The sequence below is a fragment of the Chiroxiphia lanceolata genome, chromosome 27 (genome assembly GCF_009829145.1).
Source record: "Chiroxiphia lanceolata isolate bChiLan1 chromosome 27, bChiLan1.pri, whole genome shotgun sequence".
Taxonomy (NCBI): Eukaryota; Metazoa; Chordata; class Aves; order Passeriformes; family Pipridae; genus Chiroxiphia; species Chiroxiphia lanceolata.
In genome coordinates, this window is record NC_045663.1 from 3,660,277 (window position 1) to 3,681,100 (window position 20,824).

A 20,824-nucleotide genomic window follows, 5' to 3' on the forward strand; every position below is an offset into this window, starting at 1 on the left:
ACAGCCGGTGGCTGACCTGTGCAGAGCCAACAGCAAAGCACGGCAAGCTCACACAGCCCACACGGGGCTGTGGACGATGTTTTAGGGAACCACCGTGAAAACACACAAACATCGCCTGTCAGGGGACCCGTCACCCCACGCCCGAGCCCCGCGGGCGGACCCGGGCACCGGCCCCAGCGGGAGCAGAGCCGGGCGAGGCTCAGTCTTGTCCTGTCAGTTGTCCCGGTCCCTCCCGGCATCGCCACCAAAACCTCTTCCCCTCAGGATCGGCCCCGCTCCCGGGTCTGTCCTTGAGGCAGGACCGGAACCGCCCCCGCCACCGCCGAGCGGGCGCGAAATGGCGGGCGCGGCTGCAGCCCCGCGGCCATCTTGGCGCCGAGACTGCATGTCCCAGGCGGCGCCGCGGCGGGAGGGGCCGCCCGCCCGCCATCTTAGCGCTCCCTCCCCCGGTGCGGCGGGATTGAATGAGCTGCCGCCCGCCCGCCCGCCAGCCCAGCGCCATGTCAGGCACCCCGAGCCGCGGCACCCCCGGCGGGACCCCGCTGTCGCCGACCCGCATCTCCCGGCTGCAGGAGAAGGAGGAGCTGCGGCAGCTCAATGACCGCCTGGCCGTTTACATCGACCGTGTGCGGGCGCTGGAGCTGGAAAACGACCGGCTGCTGCTGAAGATCTCGGAGAAGGAGGAGGTCACCACCCGGGAGGTACGGTAGGGGGTGAGGGGCAAGCAGCGGTGGCCCCTGGGGCGCTCCGTGCCGGGGCAGGTCCGCGGCCCGGCCGTTCCCGCCGTTCCCGCCCGCGGCGCGGGGCGCGCTGTGGCGGCTCCTCCTGCGGCCGCCGCGCCATGCGCGTCCCGCCGGGCGGGGAGCGGCGGCTCTGCGGACACAGCTCCTGCCCGCGCGGGCCCTCGGGGCCGCCGGCGCCTCTTTGACCGCGGTGTTGGGCCGAGGGGCCGCTGGCGGCGCGTTCGAGGCGGCTCAAGCCGGGATTCGGTGGCGGGAGCGGGGCTGCGGCGGGCGGGGCCCGGCCGGCGCCGCGGTCGGTGCGAGCCCTCGGGTGCCCCGTAACCAGCACACGCGTCCCGCCCCGGCACCGCCGTGCTGGGTGTCCTGTCCTGACGACTGACGCGGTGGGATGGGAGATTTGAAAGCGTTTAGGCTGACTTTGCCTCTCACCGGAGGAAATCTTTCACAGACCCCCCCCCCCCCAAACGGTCGGAATCAAATCCTCGTAAACGGCCCTGATTTGCTTCCTGTGATCTCGGAGGCAAAACTCAAACGATCCTTTTTCCGAAGCCACGCTCTGCGTTTCCCTATTCTGTGGTGTCCGCTTCCCCCCCAGGACTCTCGTTCCCCTGTGGAGGAAGGATGTAGTAGGTGACACACTGGGGACAGTCCCACCCATCCTGTGCCAGCCCAAACCCCCTCAGCGAGGTGCGGGGTCCCACCGCTGAGCTGAAGTTCCACTGCTGTGGAAAGCCTGTCAGTAAACAAACAGCCCATGCTGTAACTACTGGGATGTGATGGATTGCTAAGCCACTGTGCAGGCTTTTAAAATTTTTTTTCTTTTTCCTTCTTTCGCCCTTTAAGAGTCTGGTTTAATGATGCTCAGGGTGGTGGGAGGAGGGTTTAGATTAGGTTAGTTTAAACAGACCAGATATGATAATGTCTCGTTTGGGGAATAGTTGGTGTATCTGCAATCAGTGTATGTCCAAGACTGAAGTACCTTTGAAGTCCCTTTGTATCGCTTAATGATATATTGTAACATCTAGGTTTTCAAAATAACTAGATATTTCTAAACATGAAACATCACTATGCTTGCCCCATGTGAAATCATGCTGTAAACAGAATAACTACATCTAGTTCAAGGAACTTCTGTGCTGTAGATCCCTGGAGACTAAAAGGAGTATTCATTTGAAATAAAAGAGGCAGAATGTAACTGTGTTGACAGCACACGTGTAGCAGGAGGAGGAGGACTAGCAGACAACGTAGATATAACCTCATTAGACTTTAATATGAACATAAAGGAACTCCTAGTAGCAGTTCCATGTACTGTCCATTCTGGAAAAGTATTCTGATGCAGTAATCAGAAAATAAACTTGAGAATTTTGATAGGAATCTTTTGGTTACTTTGCCCTTGAGTTTTTTTCATCCAGACTTCAAAAATGTCTTAATCTGTAGATACATTATAACAAACTTTTTCATCAAGCTCTTCTTTGACACTGACGCTTCAGCTCTTCTCTGAACCGCCTTTGTTAAATACTTTCCCCATCCCTTTTGGAAGTTCTTTTTATTCTTTACATATATCCACAGAAGGAAACTTTGTAGTTTTATTGTTTTAATGCTGGATAGTGCACAGTGGTGTAGGACTGTGGGAGCAGTAAGATTTCAGATGGCTGTCAGATTTTGGTTTTACTGGAATGGGAGAATCTTGTCCTTTCACTTTTGTGACCAATTTAGTAAACTGGATTTTCTGCTGACAATTCAGTTTCCTTATTGACTGTTGGAATTTCCATTCATAAAATGACCAGGCTTAGTGCGAAATAAGATATTAATTAAAAATAAACCCTTCAAACTCCACAAAACCCAAACAAACCCCAGAGCAACTTCTGTGTAGAAGCACAGTTAAACGTAGTCCAGTGATATCAGCATACTGTTCTGTCTGCATCATTATACCTTTATATTAATTCTGCATGCTTATAAGAGACTATTTTCTTTTTTCAGGGTGTTCAAGATGAAAATTCCCATTGGTTGGCCTAAACTGTGTGTAAATTTGACTCTGATCTTATTTATTTATAAAAGCTGAATGAATATTCTGTTATTTTTGGCTTATCTTTGACAGATGAGGTTTTCTGCCATTACCACTGTGGTAGATGCTTGTTGTGGGGTGCAGGCAGGAGGGGCTGCTCACCAGTGTTAACACCAGAGACTTTTACCTTGAGAGTAGATGGGTTCATGATCCAAGGTGAACATGCCAAAGCTGAGGATGGCTGTGGCAAGCAGTAGACAGGAGCATGGTCTCGTGAGACAGATGCTTGTCACTCCAGTATCCCACAGTGACCACACCTGAGCTGGGAGAGACCATTACTGACTGACATGTCCTGAGTAATGGATGACCCTGACACTCCCTGCATGTGTGGGAACAGTTTTGATCTTGTTCTCAAACCTCTGGTTTAGGGTAATATCTTCTAGATGAAAGAAGTTCTACTGATGCTGTTCAGGCAAGGACCATAGTCCCTCTTCTGCCAGAGACTCTTTAATCATCACCTGATCAGGATGTTCTTTTTCCTTGTTGTTTTAATCACCAGTTTGCAGAAGATTGCAGAAAACAGCCACTTTCTCCTCTGTGTGGCAATCTTGGCAAGGCTTTAGAACAAAATCACTGTTGTGGTTTTTGAGGAACACGGGGCTGCCACCTCTTAACAGTAGAGAAAAGAAACTTTGCAGTTGATTAATCTTTAGTTCTTTACTAATTATAGTCCTTTCCCCTGCTTTTTTTAACCCTGTTCAGTGGTGCTTTACCTTTACTTGTATGCAGTAGGCCTTCAGAGAAATAAGAAACGTGCACAGTAAACCTTCAGACAAAGGGGCTGGTAGAGAGCAGAGTTCACAGATCATGGTAGAGCTTGGTGCCAATCACACCAAGGTCATGGGTTCAATCCTGCTATGGGCCAGTCACTTAAAAGTTGGACTCTATGATCCTTGTTGGTCCTTTCCAACTCAGAATATTCTGTGAAATGCAAAAAAAAAAAAATGTCCTGTGTAGGTGGGGGAACATCTAATTGTCCTCATTTCATCTCTGTTCTCCTGCATCGGTCCCCTTGTGTAGCTCAACCTGTGACAGAAAAGAAATGGAGCTCATCCCCTTGGATTTTTTTCTACCTCCCTAGTACATGACTGATGCTGTTCTCACTGTGTTGGGGGTCACTGTTCCAGTAACCCAATTTGTGAGTGTGTGTGTGGGAATAATGGAAGGGCTAAGAGGAGAGTCCTAGAACTCTCCTCAGTTCCTTTTTGCTGACTCCCTGCCCTCCCCTGCAGTGCTTATGGTTGCAGCCTCACAGAACAGATGTTTTGATGGGCACAGGAGGGATTACTGCACTGTTCTGAGGACACCCTACTGTGCTCACCCTCTGAAAGGAGAATTACAGAGAGAAATAAGAGAAGATCCCTGGGAGCCTCAGCCGCTGGCAGCAATTGCCCTTGTGACAAAAGCAATACCTGTGGGGTCTCAGCAGAGCGGGACAGAGGGGCAGAATCCCCCCTCTCCTGCTGCCCACACTGTGGGATCAGCCCAGGGCACGGGGGGGTTTCTGAGACGGGGTGTGTGGAGCTTCTTATCCACCAACACCCCTAAGTCCTTCTCCCCAGGGCTGCTCTCAATCCATTCTCCACCCAGGCTCTGTTTGTGCTTGGGATTTGCTGTAGAATCCCAAACCCTGCTGCCAACAGCGGTTGCGCAATCCAGCCTTGGTCTGCAGGACCTGCTCAGCCAAGCTCTTCACTCCCTCCACACCACTGAAAATCACCCAGAGTCAGGTTTGATACTTTTCAGGTCCCTCCTCCCACTCTCACTGGTGCCTCTGTGGAAGAGCAGAAGGGACAGGATTCATACGGTCAGGTGAGGCTCAGCAGCCTCTCTACAATGTCCACGATACAAGCCCCTGGGAAGCAGCAACAGACCTTCCCAGATGACAGGTTAGGCCAAAAAATGGGTCCTTCCACTCTGAAAATATAACTCCTATCTGAAGGTGATGGAAGAAATAAAGCTAAAAGCTCAAAACAGAGTTTAGAAGGAACCAGACGGACAGGCTACAGCCCAAGCCACTTCATGCCCATGTGTACCCAAGCATAACTCTTCCTGCACAGAGGCCAAGCTGGACACACTACAAATTGCATTACAAACGTGCTTTCACTTTTTTTCTCCTCTTCTGATGGCCACAGAGCCTGTAAATTTGGAATTGGGTGACACAGGGGACAAGAAAATAGAAAAAAGAAAACAGATGTTTCCATAGCAGACTCTGACAGATGTGACTGCTGGATGCTCTCATCTACCAGTCTGTGCTGGGAGCACTCAACAAAGCTCACTGGGCAGTGGATCAAGGGCAGACACACCAACAAACCACTTGAGAAGAGCCACGAGACGTCACTCAGCGAAGACAGGAAACACATCAAGAAGGAACTGAACCAACATACTAGACAAGAAACATGCTCCAGCCACCCACAAGGGACTCTAGCCAAATTTTGTGATGCAACATTAATCTCATTAGCATGCATTAATGTGCAAAACACAAGTTTATTCTCACCAGGTGTGACTCGATATGTTACTTACTCAGATATGGATTGACAAAGGGTTGTCAGTCAGCTACGGCTCAGACTCACCAAGAACACCAGTCAGGTTCTCAAGAACAATGAAGATGTGTGTTGTGTCACCTCCCAGATGATGTCTGTAGTGCCAGAAGACCACTTAACCCAGGATCTTGGAGGCTACAACTGGAGTGACCCAACACCCACAGCAGCATCTGAACATGTATTTTGCAGGTGGCAAAGAGGCAACAGCAGACCCACATACCCTGGTCATGCCAGTAGCTCTGGTGTACACAAAGGGCACAGCAGCTCCAGTACTGGCAGATAAGTGGAGACCAGGTAGGACTGCAGCCACCTGCACTGGGGGACATCAGGCAAAGAAAGCATTGCCAGCCAGGCAAGAGAGGGGATTGTCCTGCTCTGCTCTGCACTGAGGCAGCCTCACCTTGAGTCCTGTGGCCAGGTTTGGGCACCACAATTTAAAAAAGACATGAAGCTCTTAGAGGCTGTCCAAAGGAGGGCAGTGAGGATGGTGAAGGGTCTGGAGAGGAAGCCTTATGAACTGAAGTCAGTTGGTTTTTTCAGCCTGGAGGAGACTGAGGGGACACCTCATTGGCATCTTCAGCATCCTCCTGAGGGGCAGCAGAGGGGCAGCTTCTCATGACCAGTGACAGGACCTAAGGGAAAGGCTGGAGCTGAGTTAGGGAGATTTAGGTTGGGTATCAGAAGAGGTTTTTCCCCCAAGGAGTGGTTGGGCACTGGAACAGGCTCCCCAGGGAAGTGGTCACAACACAAAGGTTGTCTGAGTTCAAGAAGCATTGGGACAATTCTCCCAGTCACATGGTGTGATTGTTGGAGTGTCCCGTGCAGGGCCAGGAATGGGACTGGATGATCCTGATGGGTCCCTTCCAACTCACCATATTCTATGACAAAGTAGAGCAAATGTATCTACCAGTGGGGCTGGTGAGCCTGCTAAGTACTTTAAACTGGGGATGATAGGGGAGGGATGGATTCTGCTCTGGTAAGGCCAGGTGAGAAAGGGGTGGATGGGGTAAGCAAGCAAAGGCCTGGGGTTGTGGGAACAGAGGAGAAAGTAACAGGAAAAATGATGAAATGGAAACACCTCAAGCTTAGGCATGTAAAGAAGGGAATGTCTGTGGGGGACAGCCTTGTGGGGATTGCTCTCCTGCCCCTCCTGGAGAATTGTCACACTTGGGTGTCTCCCTGGAGTGCCTGTAGCACTAATGTGTGCAGCATGAGCAGCAGACAGGGGCAAGGAGAAGTCTGTGGGCATGTAACAGAACACTGACCTCTTTGGAATCAGGGATAGCTCACATGTCTGGAGTGCTGTGCTGGACAGATGGAGACAAGCTTTTCAGGAAGGTGAGGAGTTGCCTTTCGTGAGAGAGAGCAGTGGGAATGCCTGGAGCTCTGCCTAAGGACAGCTTATGAATTAACTGAGAGCTTGTTGGGCAGACCAGGATGGGCAACGTGGGTCAAGAACCTGATCTGATCAAGAAGATGTAAATGTGGCCTGATTCAGACAGCTTGATGAAGCCTCACATGCACTGTCTTTGTGCTTTCCTGGACCTATTACTTAATAAATAAGAGAGAACTGGTCAGGGCAGTGACCATGAGACAGTGGAGTTCAGGATCTTTAGTGGATGGACCAGAGCAGGAAGCAGGACCACAACCCTGGATGTCAGGAGAGTAAACCTTCCTTAGCCACTTCAGGGCTCTCTCTCTGGCTGGAAGAATCCCATGGTTTCCAGCCCTGGATAGAAAGGGGTCTCAGAGAGCTGGGTTGACATTCAACTGTAATCTTCTCCAGGATCAAGAATGGTTCATTCCAACAATCAGAAAATGGAACAAAGGTGAGAGGAGACCTGTAAGGATGAGCAAGGAGATCCTGGCTCAAGTCAGACATAAGAAAGGCCAATGTATTTAAAGCCTTCTTGTGGTCAGAGTAGCCTTCAGGAATCCCAGGCTCCTGAAACCAGAGGGAAAGTCTTTTTACACCACCTTGCTTTCTAGAAAGATTTTATTCTTAATGGCTTTTTTACTTGTTTGAACAAACTCCTCAGAATTCCAACAGTCATAGGATTTTTTTGTTTGTTTGTTTCTACTCTTGCTTCTGCAAGGATGCTAAAACCAAGTCAACTAGTTCTTGGCAAACCTGCTCCTGTGTGCTGCTGAGAGCCAGGGTTCTCTCTTGTGGCTTTCTGGATTAGCCACTCCATGGGCACTCACTATTAACACATGAAAATAAGATCAGATGTCATCTCCTGGATTGGACTAACTGAAATCTATTAGAATTACACTTAGAAAATTGCATTTTCTGTTTCTCTGATCTCCTGTAATGTCTCTGTTTTCCTTGGTCAATAATCACTGTGTAAATCAATGCTGTTTCTGTATTCTGAATGCTGCATGCAGTTCTCTTAACCTATTTTAAAACATCTAGATCCTGTAAGGAAAAAAATATGAACAGAGCAGCAGAACAATTTCTGACCAGGAGCAAATCTGGAGAAGAGATGAGGAGAAACCTGAGGTTTCCAAGTCATGAGTCCAAACAGATTTGTCTAGGAAGCAACCATTGAACATTTCTCACAACACAAAACATAAAGGCATGAAATAAAATTATCAAGCAGTAGGTCTTAATCTCCTAGCTGTGCTTGTGTGATACTCTCTGATGTGAAATCCAAAACCTAAATTGATTTACAATAGGATTAGACAAATTAGCAGTGTTTGGTGGCTGCTGGGTTTTGGTGCCTGGAAGCAATCTTTGGCTCAGAATATTAATTTTTTTTTTTTAATTTTTAGAAGCTGGGGCCTATGGGAGTGAAGAATTGTATGGTGCCTTGTTCTCCATACTTTTTCCATTCAGCATTTTGCTTCCAGCTGCCACTCTTACTGCCTTACACTGGAAGGGTTGGCCCAGGTTTCAAGTATGTGTTTGTGTCTTCCTGAAACGTGGGGAGCAGGAAACAAGGGGTTGATGTAACCCAAGCAAGATGATGAGAAATGACAAATGGAGGAAGGAGTTGGAACTGATAGATTCTGATGGAAGATGTCATCAGACAGGTTGTCTCTTGAGTCAAGTGTTCCTTGGGAGTGTTCCAAGGACAGGTAGGTGCTGTCTGGTGGTGTTCTGCACAGAAGTGTCATGAGACAGAGAGCCACAAATGGGCTTCACAGGTGCCAGAAGCACTTACTCAACTTGCTTCTCTTGTTGCTGTGGATATTGGCTGTTCCTGTTGACTTTTTGTTTGTTTGTTTGATTTTTGTCCAGAGAGGGCAGGTGAGGCTTGTCCTAGGAGGTCCTGCTTTGCTTTAACAGCATCTTTTTAAGAACAGCTGGAAGTGTCACTGTACTAGAGACCAAACTGAGTAGCAAGTGTAAAGAAATTAAAAAAGGGAGTGGGCAGAAGAGTGTCTGTAGAGTCAAAACAAAGCAAGATCTTATGTGTGCACTAAACAGTTGCACTTTTGGGACTGTACTTCTCTGGAGATTTTCAGTGAGTCATTAGACTCTTAAGTCAAGTTCCTTCCACCAAAACAGAGTTTGGGGGGTGACAGTTTCAGGGAACAGAAATACTTTCCAGAATTTCTCTCAGTGCTGGGGTAGAAGAGTGTTTTCTGTGAGTAACCATCTCGGACTAGAAGTGTTGCCAAGCTCCTAATACCAGGCCAGTTCTGCTGAGCTGTCACCACTTGTTCTCACTTGAGCCTACTGCTGCATTTGGGTCTCTTTTCTCTACTTGACCAGTGCTGAAAATAAACATGATGCTATTTTTTTGTGGTCTAGAAAGATCATCTTGAACTGTCCCCAGATTCAGTTTGATCATCTGAAACTTTTATCAGTGTCATCACGAATCCATATTCTCTTTGCATCCTCTTGATAGAGTTCTAGCAAAGGCTTTTTGTGGTTTTGTTTTCCATTGACTGAAGGTGTTACTGCTCCCAGCTCTCTGCTGCTGCCTCCTTTTGCTGGAAGCTGCAGCGTGTCCTTATGTCTCAGTTATTTCTGTCTGCCCAGTGTATTAGCTTGAAATTCCAGTGAAAGTGGCCTTTTGGCTGTGAATGGACCTGTGTGGTTTTTTCTCATGTGTGTTGCTGGAAGAAGAGCAGAGAAGAGGTTAACATGCTGCAGAAGGAAAATACATACTAAGCTCCTACCATGAGCTGTGAGTTATGCCATGAATGAGTCGGTCCTTTCTAATTAAGGCATCACAGACTCTGGTTCTCTTTTTCATAACAGGTTCAGTAGCAGCTTTCATCATGATTTTTAGATCCATCAAGCTATATTGTCTCTACACAGGAATTACATGAAGTGTTTGTGCTTCGTTCAGAATATTGCTTTTTGGTGTTTATAAGCTCTGTTTTCTGTAATGCCTCAGAAGCATAAATTCCTTAAGGCCTGTTGTAGGTATCACACCAGCAACACCTCTTTGTGACAGTATTCATGAAAACCTTGGGAAAAGGGCTGCCTTCCTTTGTACCTTGAGGTGCAATTCCAGCTTATGCCCTGGAGAACTGGGAAGGGATTTGTCCTTGTGTCCTGCACTGTGATTTAGTGTGTGCCTCTGAACCTACAGCAACACAGCCCCAAGTTCCTGGTGGGTCTCCTGGGACAGGATTTGAGCACATTGAGGAACCAAAAGGTCTAACAAAGGGCTGGCATTTGAGGAGAGCTGTAGATGCAGTACCTGATGGTGCAGAACCAGTGCTTCACCTTTGGGCAATTGTATTTTGTATTGCAATTTGCAAAGACTGTATTTTCACTCAAGGATCATCTGTAATGGAAGGCTTTACAGCTTATAATCTCCAATTTTTAATTTTTTTTTTCATTGTGGAGTTCTGCATGAAAGAGTTTAGCGTAGTCATGGGTATGCTTCTTCACAGAACTTGCTAAGTTTTGTAAGTGATAATACAGAGATGTGTTGGCTTGTGTCAGAGAGAGCCTCTGGTGAGTCTGTGGAGAAAAAACAACCCCACCAACCCAAAACTTAGATGGAATAAAGCTTGAAAGAATTAATTCTTAAAAGAAAAGAAGCAAGATTGCTTGGATAGATTATTCATTGCATGGGTAAGTTGTTTCTGGTCTGTGGTATGCTTGTAAACTAAGGCTTCTCAGCCCTCATCCTGTCACATTTTAGTTAATTTCAGAAGTTTTATGAGAAGTATAGTCTTATCAGGAACTTAATTATATCCTGACTGCTTTAAATCAGTCTCTCTGAAGACCAGATGGTCGTGTCTGTCATTGGTGCCACTCTGATGCTGAAATAGGACTTCTAGGAATAGAACGTTTTGCTTTCTTGTTTCTGCATTTTATCTTTGTTACGAAATTTCTCTTCCTAACATTTGTGCGTTCTTGTTTTGGCTTTTCTCCCTCTGTGATTGCCGTGTTCCTGAATTTATATTAGTAGTAGTTTTTTGGTTTTTTTTATATCGTGGTGCCCAAAATTGTATACAGCATTCAAGGTGAGGCTGCACCAGTGAAGAGCAGAGTGGGTTTGTTCAGCCTGGAGAAGAGGAGACTGAGGGGAGACCTCATTGGGGTCTTCAACATCCTCACAAGGGGCAGTGGAGCAGCAGCACCGACCTCTTCATTCTCATGACCAGTGACAGGACCCGAGGGAGCGGCTGGAGCTGTGTCAGGGAGGTTTAGGTTGGATCTCAGGGAAAGGTTCTTCCCCCAGAGGGTGGTTGGGCACTGAACAGGCTCCCCAGAGAAGTGGTCACAGCCCCAAGGCTGTGTGAGTCCAAGAAGGGTTTGGACAATGCTCTCAAGGACGTGGTGGAATTGTTGGAGTGTCCTGTGCAGGGCCAGGAGTTGGACTGGATGATCCTGATGGGTCCCTTCCAACTCAGTGTATTCTTTGATACTGTGATGATTGTTCTGGTCCTTTTAACAGAAGCAATAACAGCAATCTTATATGGCCTGAACATTTTAGCTATCTGATACACCTTGCAAATAATCTTTTTAGTTTTGTAGTGCAAGAGCAGCAGAGTCAAACTGGGCCCTTGGGCTTGTATTCCACAAAATGTCTTAAAGTGTTTATAAAAAAAAAATCTCCCACAGCAGCAGTATTAGAAATGAGAGCAAATAATTTAAGCTAAGATTGTAGGGTGCACTGATCTGCTTCAGTTTATCTCTTGGGGAGACTTGCACACTTCAAATACAGTATGTTTTGTTATGTCATACTGATAATAAAAACTAAATCTTGTCTGTGGGACTGCCCATTAATTGAAAATATGTTCAATATAGAATGTTCTTAAACAGCAGAAATCAAAATCATACACCCTTTTTTTCAAAGAAACTTATGTGAAACCTGGTTCTGTGTTTCAGTTCTCTGATGGTGTTTGGGATGTTCTCACACCTGAATACTTTTTTTCCCTTAGGTGAGTGGAATCAAGAGTCTCTATGAGTCTGAACTGGCTGATGCCCGAAGAGTTCTGGATGAAACTGCCAAAGAGAGAGCTAGATTACAGATTGAAATAGGAAAACTGAGAGCAGAACTTGAGGAGTTCAATAAGAGGTGAGGAGAGCACTCTTTTAGTATTTTTTTTTCTTTTAATTAGAATAGGCAACACCTGCTGTGGGAATGATCCTAATGATGCTTCTTAAAATGCCTTTTGGAAGCAGATCAGTGAGGAGATACAGGTTTGTCAGAGGGAAATGCCTTGGTTGGTTGGTACAGCTGGTCAGAGCAGATAATTGCACCAGTATATACACAAATGTATTTGTAGGTCTAAGATGAATATTCTGTGTTTGGAACAATTTGAGGCTGAAAGAAGAGGCTGTGCCTGCTTTGTCCTGTTGTACCTCCCCTTACGTGAACATGCACGTGTGCAGCTGCCTGGGAAACTGGGCTGAGGAACTGATCTGCATTAAAACTGACCCATCCAAGGAAGGGTTAATTTGAAGACATTATCAGTTTGATTGTCTGGTTCACTGTTGCAGAAATGGAGGGGAAGGGAGCAGTTTGGGAATGTGGAAGCAGGGTTGCCTTGAAAACACATGAAGCTACAATGTAGGTGTGCTGGACAAAGACCTTGTAGTGACTACATCTTAAAAAACTGCTGCTCAGTCTGCATCACAGAGAATTAGCATAATCAGCTAGCTCCAGGAGCCAGATGTGATCTATTATTTCAATTCCCATGGGAGTTTTTGTAATCAAATACATACTGTTTAGCAGTAGACACGTGATTTTAAAATTAATATATCTGGTGGCAAAATCAATTTTTACTTCTGATTGTATTTTGGTACCTGTTTTAATAGATAAGATTTGGGAATTACAGACTTTTTCTGAGCAGGTCAGTATGTACATCACCTCTGTGTGAATGCTGTTGGCCATAAAAAGCTTTTAATCCAACAGTGCCAGTACAGGCCTACTATAAGTCTCTCATCTCCCTTTATTTGCATCTAAGTGGTCATAAAAGGAATTGTTTCCCTCTTTTTTCTTTTTTTTTTTTTTCCCTGACTAGCTAGTTGATTTATGGTAAAGTATTTTATGTTTTCTCTGTAAACTTTGCTGTATCACTGGATATTCATTTTCTGTGCTGAGCCCTCTTTTTAAACGCAGCCACTGGAGATATTTTGTGTACTTTTCCCTAAAACAATTGTCAAAATATGAAATGGCACCTGTAATTGAGCGTGTCAGTGTGAAGCCTGTTGAAGCACAGTCCATACCACAGGCCTGCATGTGGCCAGACAACCTGTGCACTGGTATTTATGGGCTTGGTTACCTCAACTTTTGTTAACCTTGGAAAACCTCTCTGGTAACTAGGTCAGCCATAAACCTCTGAAGTGTGAAGTGAGGTGAATCCCACCCAGCCCTACTGGGAGGTACCTGTTGGGACTGTTTTTCCTCTTCAGAGCCTCAGGCCAGCAGTCTTGGCATTTGTTTGAGATGGTATATTTTTCCTGCCAGTTGGCACTGTGTGGTCATTAAGGTTGTCTCTCTTGTCTCAGTGATAGCAAATACTCTGCTTGCTTGGCTTTTAAAGTAAACTCCAGAGGAGAGCAGCAGTGGTAACTGGGAATTTGGTTCACCTCTCCTGTTCTGCAAGGTGTTATTTCTATGTTTTGGCTAAGGCATCCTTGTCAGAAGTATTGTCACTTGGCAGGTAATGAGAATCCAGTTGATTGTGGTTCTTTAGGCTTTTGATACCACTAAGAGATTTTACAAATAGCTTGTTGTAGAAAGCTGTACACTTTTAAAGTGATTGAAATGGTGTTTTACCTTGGATCACATCCCTTGTCCTTTGTTGGGACAACTGAGTTGCCCCTTTACCAGTCACTTTCAATGTCTGGTTAATTCTACCAGGCTAATTTTGAACTTTTTATTTGTTTGTTTTCTAAGATAAACTAAATATGAGGAAAATATACCTGTTTTTTTTGGTTTTCTCTGTTTTTACAGTTCATAGCAGTAGAATTGAATTCTTCTTTGGCTTCAGAGCTGCTCCTGCCAGATTCCTTCCAGTCCATTCAGACTGTGCACTCCCAGCTCTGAGGGGGGTGAACGTGGGGCTGCAGCTTCCTCTGCCTGCTACCCCACATGTAGGGACAGGACAGGGGGGGAATGGCTTCAAACTGAGTGGGTTTAGGTTAGATATTATGAACAAATTCTTCCTGTGAGGGTGGGGAGGCCCTGGCACAGGTTGCCCAGAGAAGCTGTGGCTGCCCCATCCTTGAAAGTGTCCAAGGCCAGACTGGATGGGGCTTGGAGCAACCTGGGCTAATGGAAGGTGTCCCTGCCCATGGCAGGAGGCTGGAATGAGATGAGCTTTAAGGTCCCTTCCAACTCAAACCATCCTCTGATTCTGCAGTCACTGAAACATTTCCCTTGAGCAAACCTGGCAAAAGCTTCTGGAAAGAAAGAGCTCTTGAGGGTTACCCGGACCTGATGTTTTTTTGAAGCACTGACACATCTCACCAGATACATTGACTGCCACTGGGAACTTTCAGGCACCTCAGGGGCCCCCAAAAGCAGGTTGCGCTTTTGTAAAACCTCTGTCACATTTCTGCATGAAGGCAGTAAACCAGGCTGAAATTATAAATGAAAATAAAAATGTGAATGAAGGTGGCTTGCAGTGTTCTCGGTGTCAGTGTCCTTGAAGGAGCGGAAGTTACTTATCGCTGTCAGAAATTCTTTCTGGTGCTTTGTCAGGCTGTACATCCAACACTCCTGTTCATTCCCATCCCTGGAAGCACTCACTGCCTGGCTGCTGTAGGTGGGAGGAAGCAGGAGGCTGTGTGAGCACACACTGCTGTTCATGCCCGGTGTGAAGTGGCATTTGCCCTTTGGGTCCTGCCCAGGCAGAAGGCTCCCAGGTCTGCCTGGCTGTGACACAGAACAGGGGCTTGTTTTACTACACAGCACGTGTGGCCTGTGACATTCTAATTGCTGCTAAATAACTGTCGTGTTTAAGAAGTCATGTTTTGTCTATATGTCTCCTGCAAGCTGCTGAGTCTGAAGACACTGCACATATGTTGCAGAACAGAATTCACAGCAACAGATTGGACCAATGATTAAGAAAAATCAGTTGCAGTTAAATGAAAACAAATTCCAAGATCTACACCAAGGAATGCAGAGAGAAGACGTGAGTCTTCTTCTTGTATCTAGAGTGCATTGCAAAATAAGGGTGTTGACTTAGAAAAAGATACATATCATGCTGAACTTTGTAAGGAAATACTGTCTGTAGGGCACACCAATACCCCATCACGGGGGATTTTTGTTAAAAAAGATGAAAAGCTGTTCCCTGCATCCTGAGTGGTGTGAGAGTAGAACAGCGAGCTGAAGCTGCAGCAAGGAGGGATTACTGCACATAACAAAACAGTTTTTTAAATAACACAACACACACCTAGAGAAGCTGCAGGAGGTCAGTATGTTAGAGGAAAAGATTGATAAATACTTGATGGGCAGCAGGAAGATGACCTTGATGATTTCAGCTCAAATAGTCATATTTAAATCAGTCAGAGATGCTTTGCCTGTAATGAATATTGCTGAGGAAATACTGTTTTATTGCTGAAAGGTGACCCATAGCAAATTACTTTATACTTTGTGTGGGAATATGTCATGAGGAATAGGCTTGGCCACATCAAATAGAAAACCCCGGGGATGCTCAGGCCTCTTTGGGGATTGCATGTACTCTTCCTCATGGACTGTACTCTGGAGTAAAAGATTTCAGCAGTTTAATGTGCTGTGCAGCTGCAAGATGAAAATACACTGTTTACACCATGTGTGTATTGTCATCTCTTAGCTGCCAGAGTTGCCTTCTTGTTTTCGCCTTGTCTGCCCATGGCCTGTTCTTTACCATGCCATGAGTTTACAGCACACGGTACCAGCTGCACGTCCCGGGGGTGTCTCAGGTCACTGATCAGCATTTGCAGGTTACTGCAGCAGCTGTGTGGGGCCTGATAAAAGGTGTCTGATACCAAAATACCTGTGGTTGTGACCAGGACATGCTCAGGATGGGTGTGCACCTGTATATAAGTATAATGAACTTGTGTTTTTGCAGCTACAAGAAGAAAGACGCGGATCTGTCTGTGGCTCAGGGTCGCATTAAGGATCTGGAAGTTCTGTTCCACAGAAGTGAAGCAGAACTCAACACTGTCCTGAACGAGAAACGCAGCCTGGAAGCAGAGGTGGCTGATCTGCGTGCCCAGCTTGCCAAGGTGTGCCAGGGAGTGCTTCCTTGCTTTAGCACAGACAGGCTGGGTAGTGTGAAATTCCCCTCCTTTCTTTCCAGTTAGTTTATTGTGTGAACATCACTGATCCACCTCGCTTACTGCTGAACCTTTGCCTGCCCCTCTGGGATGCAAAACTTAAGAAATCTCTGTAAAACAGCCAAAACAACATAGTGCTTTGGACATTTTGCTCATCAAAAGCTTGTGGTTTTTTTTTTAAAACGTTCTGATGTTTTTATATTCATGGGATATCAGGTTACTAAATGTTATCCTTTGTAAGGTCCTGAATAATTTTACACTTGTGCCAGAGTCCCCAGTGGGACTATGCTGGCAAGAAAAAGAAGGTGCAACACACTGTGCTTGAGGAATTAATAATCCTCAGCTCCAATATTGCATTGTATTGAAATAATCCTACATTTTAAATAGCTGCTATGCAAAGGTGAAAGCTCGGTTGAAATATCCATTAGCACATACACATTCTTGTTCTTCTTTTGTTTGGTGGTGTTTTTTGGGGGTGATTGGTTGGTTGGTTGGTTTGGTTTGTTTCTTTTTGTTGTCAGTGGTTCATTGGTTGTTTTTTTTTAAATCAGTGGCTTGACATTAGATTTGTCATTGTGAATAATAGGTCCAAAGACATCAGATGAAGACCATAAAGGGTTTATGGATGGAAAATAGGAATCTGGACAAAATAAAGTCTTTCTCTTTAAAATTCTGTGCTAGGCTGAAGACAGTCATGCTGTGGCTAAGAAGCAGTTGGAGAAGGAGACACTCATGCGTGTGGACCTGGAAAATCGGTGCCAGAGCTTGCAAGAGGATTTGGATTTCAGAAAAAATGTGTTTGAGGAGGTATTATCAACCTAATAATCTTGCAATAGTCCAGAGTTTAGGTAGCTTTTAATCAAACTGACTATGAGTAACTGCTAATTAGTTCAGGTAGGGAAAATTAGTATTATTCTTCCTTTAAATGAGTTGAGTAATAAAATAGTTAAAGGTTTTGCACCTTTTTACATGGTAAATCAGTGGTGGAGCTGGCATGAGAGCTAGGTGACAAGGGTTATTGTTTCATGGGCAAGTGAACTAATGGAGCAGCTGACTGCTGTGGGAAAGGGAAAGTCTTGTTGCCTCTCTCTGAACCTGGTTGCATGGCCCTGCTCCTTACCTGCACTGGCTTTGGTTGTTGTTGGACCTGACTATAACCTGGTTTTATTGACAAACATAGTATGCAACTGCCCTGCTTTTTGCAGAGATGGTTTTCTTCCTGTTTAGTGAGTGGCTCTAGTGAGGACCAGAGTTTTTGTAAAAGTGGAAATTGGGAAGGGGAAGCATGACCTTCTCTCTGTACCAGATGTGAAGTGTTACAGCAGTTTATTCCATCCTTGGTGGTTCTGCAGACTCATTCAGTGAGAGTTGCCACCTGCTTCTGCCCTTCATCTCACCTGTGCTAGGTGTGATGTTTGGCCCCACCATGCACCAAATCATTTCAGCCTGATTAGCTAGTAAGATACTTAGAGATTTTTAGTTGAATTTAATTTTTGACACCTAAGTGGCTGAGTTTTGTTTCACCACAGAATCCAAGTGAGTGCCCAGGCTGGTTTAAGGGATGGGACAGGGCTGTGTGGCTAAGGACAGGAGACAGGGGCTGGAGCAAGGCAAAGAAACCAACCAGGGAGATCTCCTTGAGTTGTACTGACTGTTTTCTCCCTTCCATGCCCTGAAGTGGTTGGATTGATGCACATGACTGCAGTGACAGACTTTTATTTGGTTGTAGGACCTTAAAATAACTTTGCTTCTTGAGGAGAATCTGTTGCTACTGACTGAAGGTGAAGCTAAATGAGACAGCAGAAGCTAATCTTAAAGCTTGCTCTGCTCAAGGGTGGGTGTTCCTTTAGCCACCCCTGGAGCTCTCTGATCCTTGCATGGACCAACTCAACACAAAGCAGAAAAGAAATGGATTTTCTTCAGGTTTGCTTCAGTGAAGGGTGCAAATCTCTGTTAGAATTAGAACATCATGATTGGGAGTGTGGCAAATCAGGTCTGCTTATTCTAGTGGTGTTGAAGTGCTGGATCAGCTCAGCCCTTCACCTGATCCTCTGTAGTCCCCCATGACATTCCTGAGGCCTCTGAGCTGTCAGTGCCTACAGTTACTGAGAGACTGCTGCTTGCTAGTTTTTTTGGTGTAAAAATTCACCACAGAAGGGAAAGCTTCTTCCATATCAGTTCAGGGCACGTTACTGTCAGTAAAAGGGCATGTTTCTGTGGATCTGTTTTTAGATGTAGAGCATTTCTGCAAAACAACCAGTAAAGTTGCTCTGAATTTGTATTAGCCTGCTATGACTTCAGTGTAGGTGTGCAAAATTGAGCCTTGCTTTGCTTGCTGTTCTTCCTCATGGCCCATGCTGCTGACTTCAGGCCTCCTCCCAGTACTCAGAACCACTCCCTGGTTGTTTGTCCTGCCCTGAAGGAAGAAATTGTTTTTCTCATACCACACTTTCAGACCTGGCCAGGTCTCTGCATGGCTCAGCTTGAATAAGTGCATGAGCAAACCTTACCATACTAGTTTGGGACCAGTGTTCTTAGGCACAGGAAACTCATACTTCTCTAAAAATGAAAATTTCTTAGTAGAAACTCTGACCATAAAAAGTTATATTCATGTCTTCAGGATTGCTTTGATTGCTGCTTTATTAATACTGTAATCAAAATCTTAATGAGGAAGGGTCATCAAGTATCTAGAAAAAGATGCAGTTTTTCTCTATAGCGATTTTTTTAATATATGTAATGGTCACAAAAGGTGTTAATTTTCATCTGATTCCTTGCAGACTGCTATTGTACTGTCAGCATGTATATTGAGAAGGAAAGGGTTTGTAGTGCAGCACATGGAAAAATTAATGAAAAATTAGTGTAAAAATTAATGTTTTCTTCTACTTTCTTCCCCCCACTTTGCTTTTTGTAGCATAAAACAGCTCCTTACTTAGACTGTATATGGCCATTTTTGAAGCTGTTTTTAGGTTGGATCACTTTAAAGAATTCTGTCCTGCCAAATGAGAACAGTAACTTAGTGCCCACAGCAGTTCCCAGGCTTGAAGGCCCGTCATACTGTAGCTCCTCTATACTAAGTAGTTAGTACTGAAATAGTTAATTGTTGTCTGAATTTAATTGCTTGTATTGTTTCCCTTACTGTGGGAATTTGTCCCCCTCTTTCTGTTGTGTGTGTAGGAAATCAGGGAAACAAGAAAACGACACGAGCATCGTTTGATCGAGGTGGACACCAGCCGCCAGCAGGAGTATGAATCCAAAATGACTCAGGCTCTGGAGGATCTACGAAATCAGCATGATGAACAAGTCAAACTGTATAAGCTGGAGCTGGAGCAGACCTACCAGGCTAAGGTAACCACTGCTGTCAGTCTGGAATCCCAGTCTGTGAGATAAAACCATTTTCACCAGCCCTGCCGTTCGTAAGGAGACCAGTAATTATAATTTGAGGAAGCTTTTTCCCAGTGTTCAAAGGCCTCCTCTGGGGCTGGAGTGCAGGTGCATTTTCAGGGAGATTACAGTCAGAGGTTATAGGCAGTCAACATACAGACTTAGAGAATAAAAAGATGACAAGATTTGAACAGGGGAATGATGAATAAATTAAGTTACTTTTCCCCCCCCCGACATAAAAGATGGTTGTTATAAATGAAGTTGGAATGTGAAGGGAAAGGGGCTTAGCTGTGAACTTCCTTCTGTGGATTACTAGACAAAGATGTGTCCCTGTTAGAGACCTGAGCTGGGGAGGAATGTGATGTCAAAGCAGATTGTTGAGTTTAGCTGCTGAGTGAATCCAGGATGAGATGGTCTTGGGTAAAAGCTCACTTCTTGCACAGAACAGATGTGGAGCTGCTGGAGCAAGTCCAGAGGAGGCCACAAAAGTGATCAGAGGGCTGGAGCCCCTCTCCTATAGAGAGAGCTGGGGTGTTCAGCCTGGAGCAGAGAAAGCTTTGGGCAAACCTTTTGTGACCTTTGAATACTTGAAGAGGGGCTTATAAGAAAGAACATCATGATCTTCAATAATAAGTAAGAGAAATTCTAAATATGAGGATTTGGGACTATGCCAGCATGACTATAAGGTAGTGGATGGTTGTTAGAATTCAACTATTCTTGATTTTAAACTTTAGAAGAAGTAATGGAGTGTGTAGTTGAAGTTCCTTCAAAATCCATAGCCTAAAGAAGGCTCTGTGTGCTGCTTAGAACTTAGTGAACAGCAGAGCTAATGAAGATTGATTTTATAAAGCTTTGTGCTGTGTGGCTAAAAAACATCTGCCTGTAACAGTTCCTAGAATTGGGTCAGTTTAGTTTTTGGGTGGATTCCATGGTGTGTGGCAGAACTGTTGAAGTCCAGCTGCAAGGCATGCAAAGGATGCTCTTTCTCACTGTCTGCTTTGATGAAACCTATCTTGTAACCAGGTTTGAGCTCCATTGTTGCTCTCTAATTTGGTTAAAATTAGCCACTAGAAATGGAGCTTGTTCACTAAGTGAATTTAAGAAAACAAATTGTATGTTGGCAGTTACTAAAGAGAAAAAAGTAAAGTGAATAAACCAAAAAACATTGTTTTGCCTCTGGGGCAGGATGTCATCTGGAGTGCCGTGGGCAGTTTTATTGCTTCTTGCAAAAGTACTACAGAGTAATACAGAGCAGACTGACAAAGACAATTAAGAGTATGCATGAGGAAAGTTTTAAATAAAGCTTCACCTGGAAAAGAGATGCCTTTAGAGAAGAGAAAGATACAGTGGATGTCTGTAAAAGGGTAAATAGCATGGGGAAGGTGAATGAGGAGTGATTGTTTATTTT

General features: G+C 45.3%; 1 protein-coding gene across 1 annotated transcript in view; it reads left to right on the forward strand.

Annotated features, from left to right (window-relative positions):
• Positions 1–362: 362 nt before the first annotated feature.
• LMNB2 (lamin B2) overlaps positions 363–20,824 on the forward strand; it is a 31,292-nt gene continuing 10,830 nt past the window's right edge. The window contains exons 1-5 of the mRNA XM_032711872.1: positions 363–701; positions 11,706–11,842; positions 15,828–15,984; positions 16,717–16,842; positions 19,210–19,380. Of these exons, the coding sequence (XP_032567763.1) occupies positions 465–701; positions 11,706–11,842; positions 15,828–15,984; positions 16,717–16,842; positions 19,210–19,380 (828 nt within the window). The 5' untranslated portion in view covers positions 363–464. The remainder of the gene's footprint in view (positions 702–11,705; positions 11,843–15,827; positions 15,985–16,716; positions 16,843–19,209; positions 19,381–20,824) is intronic.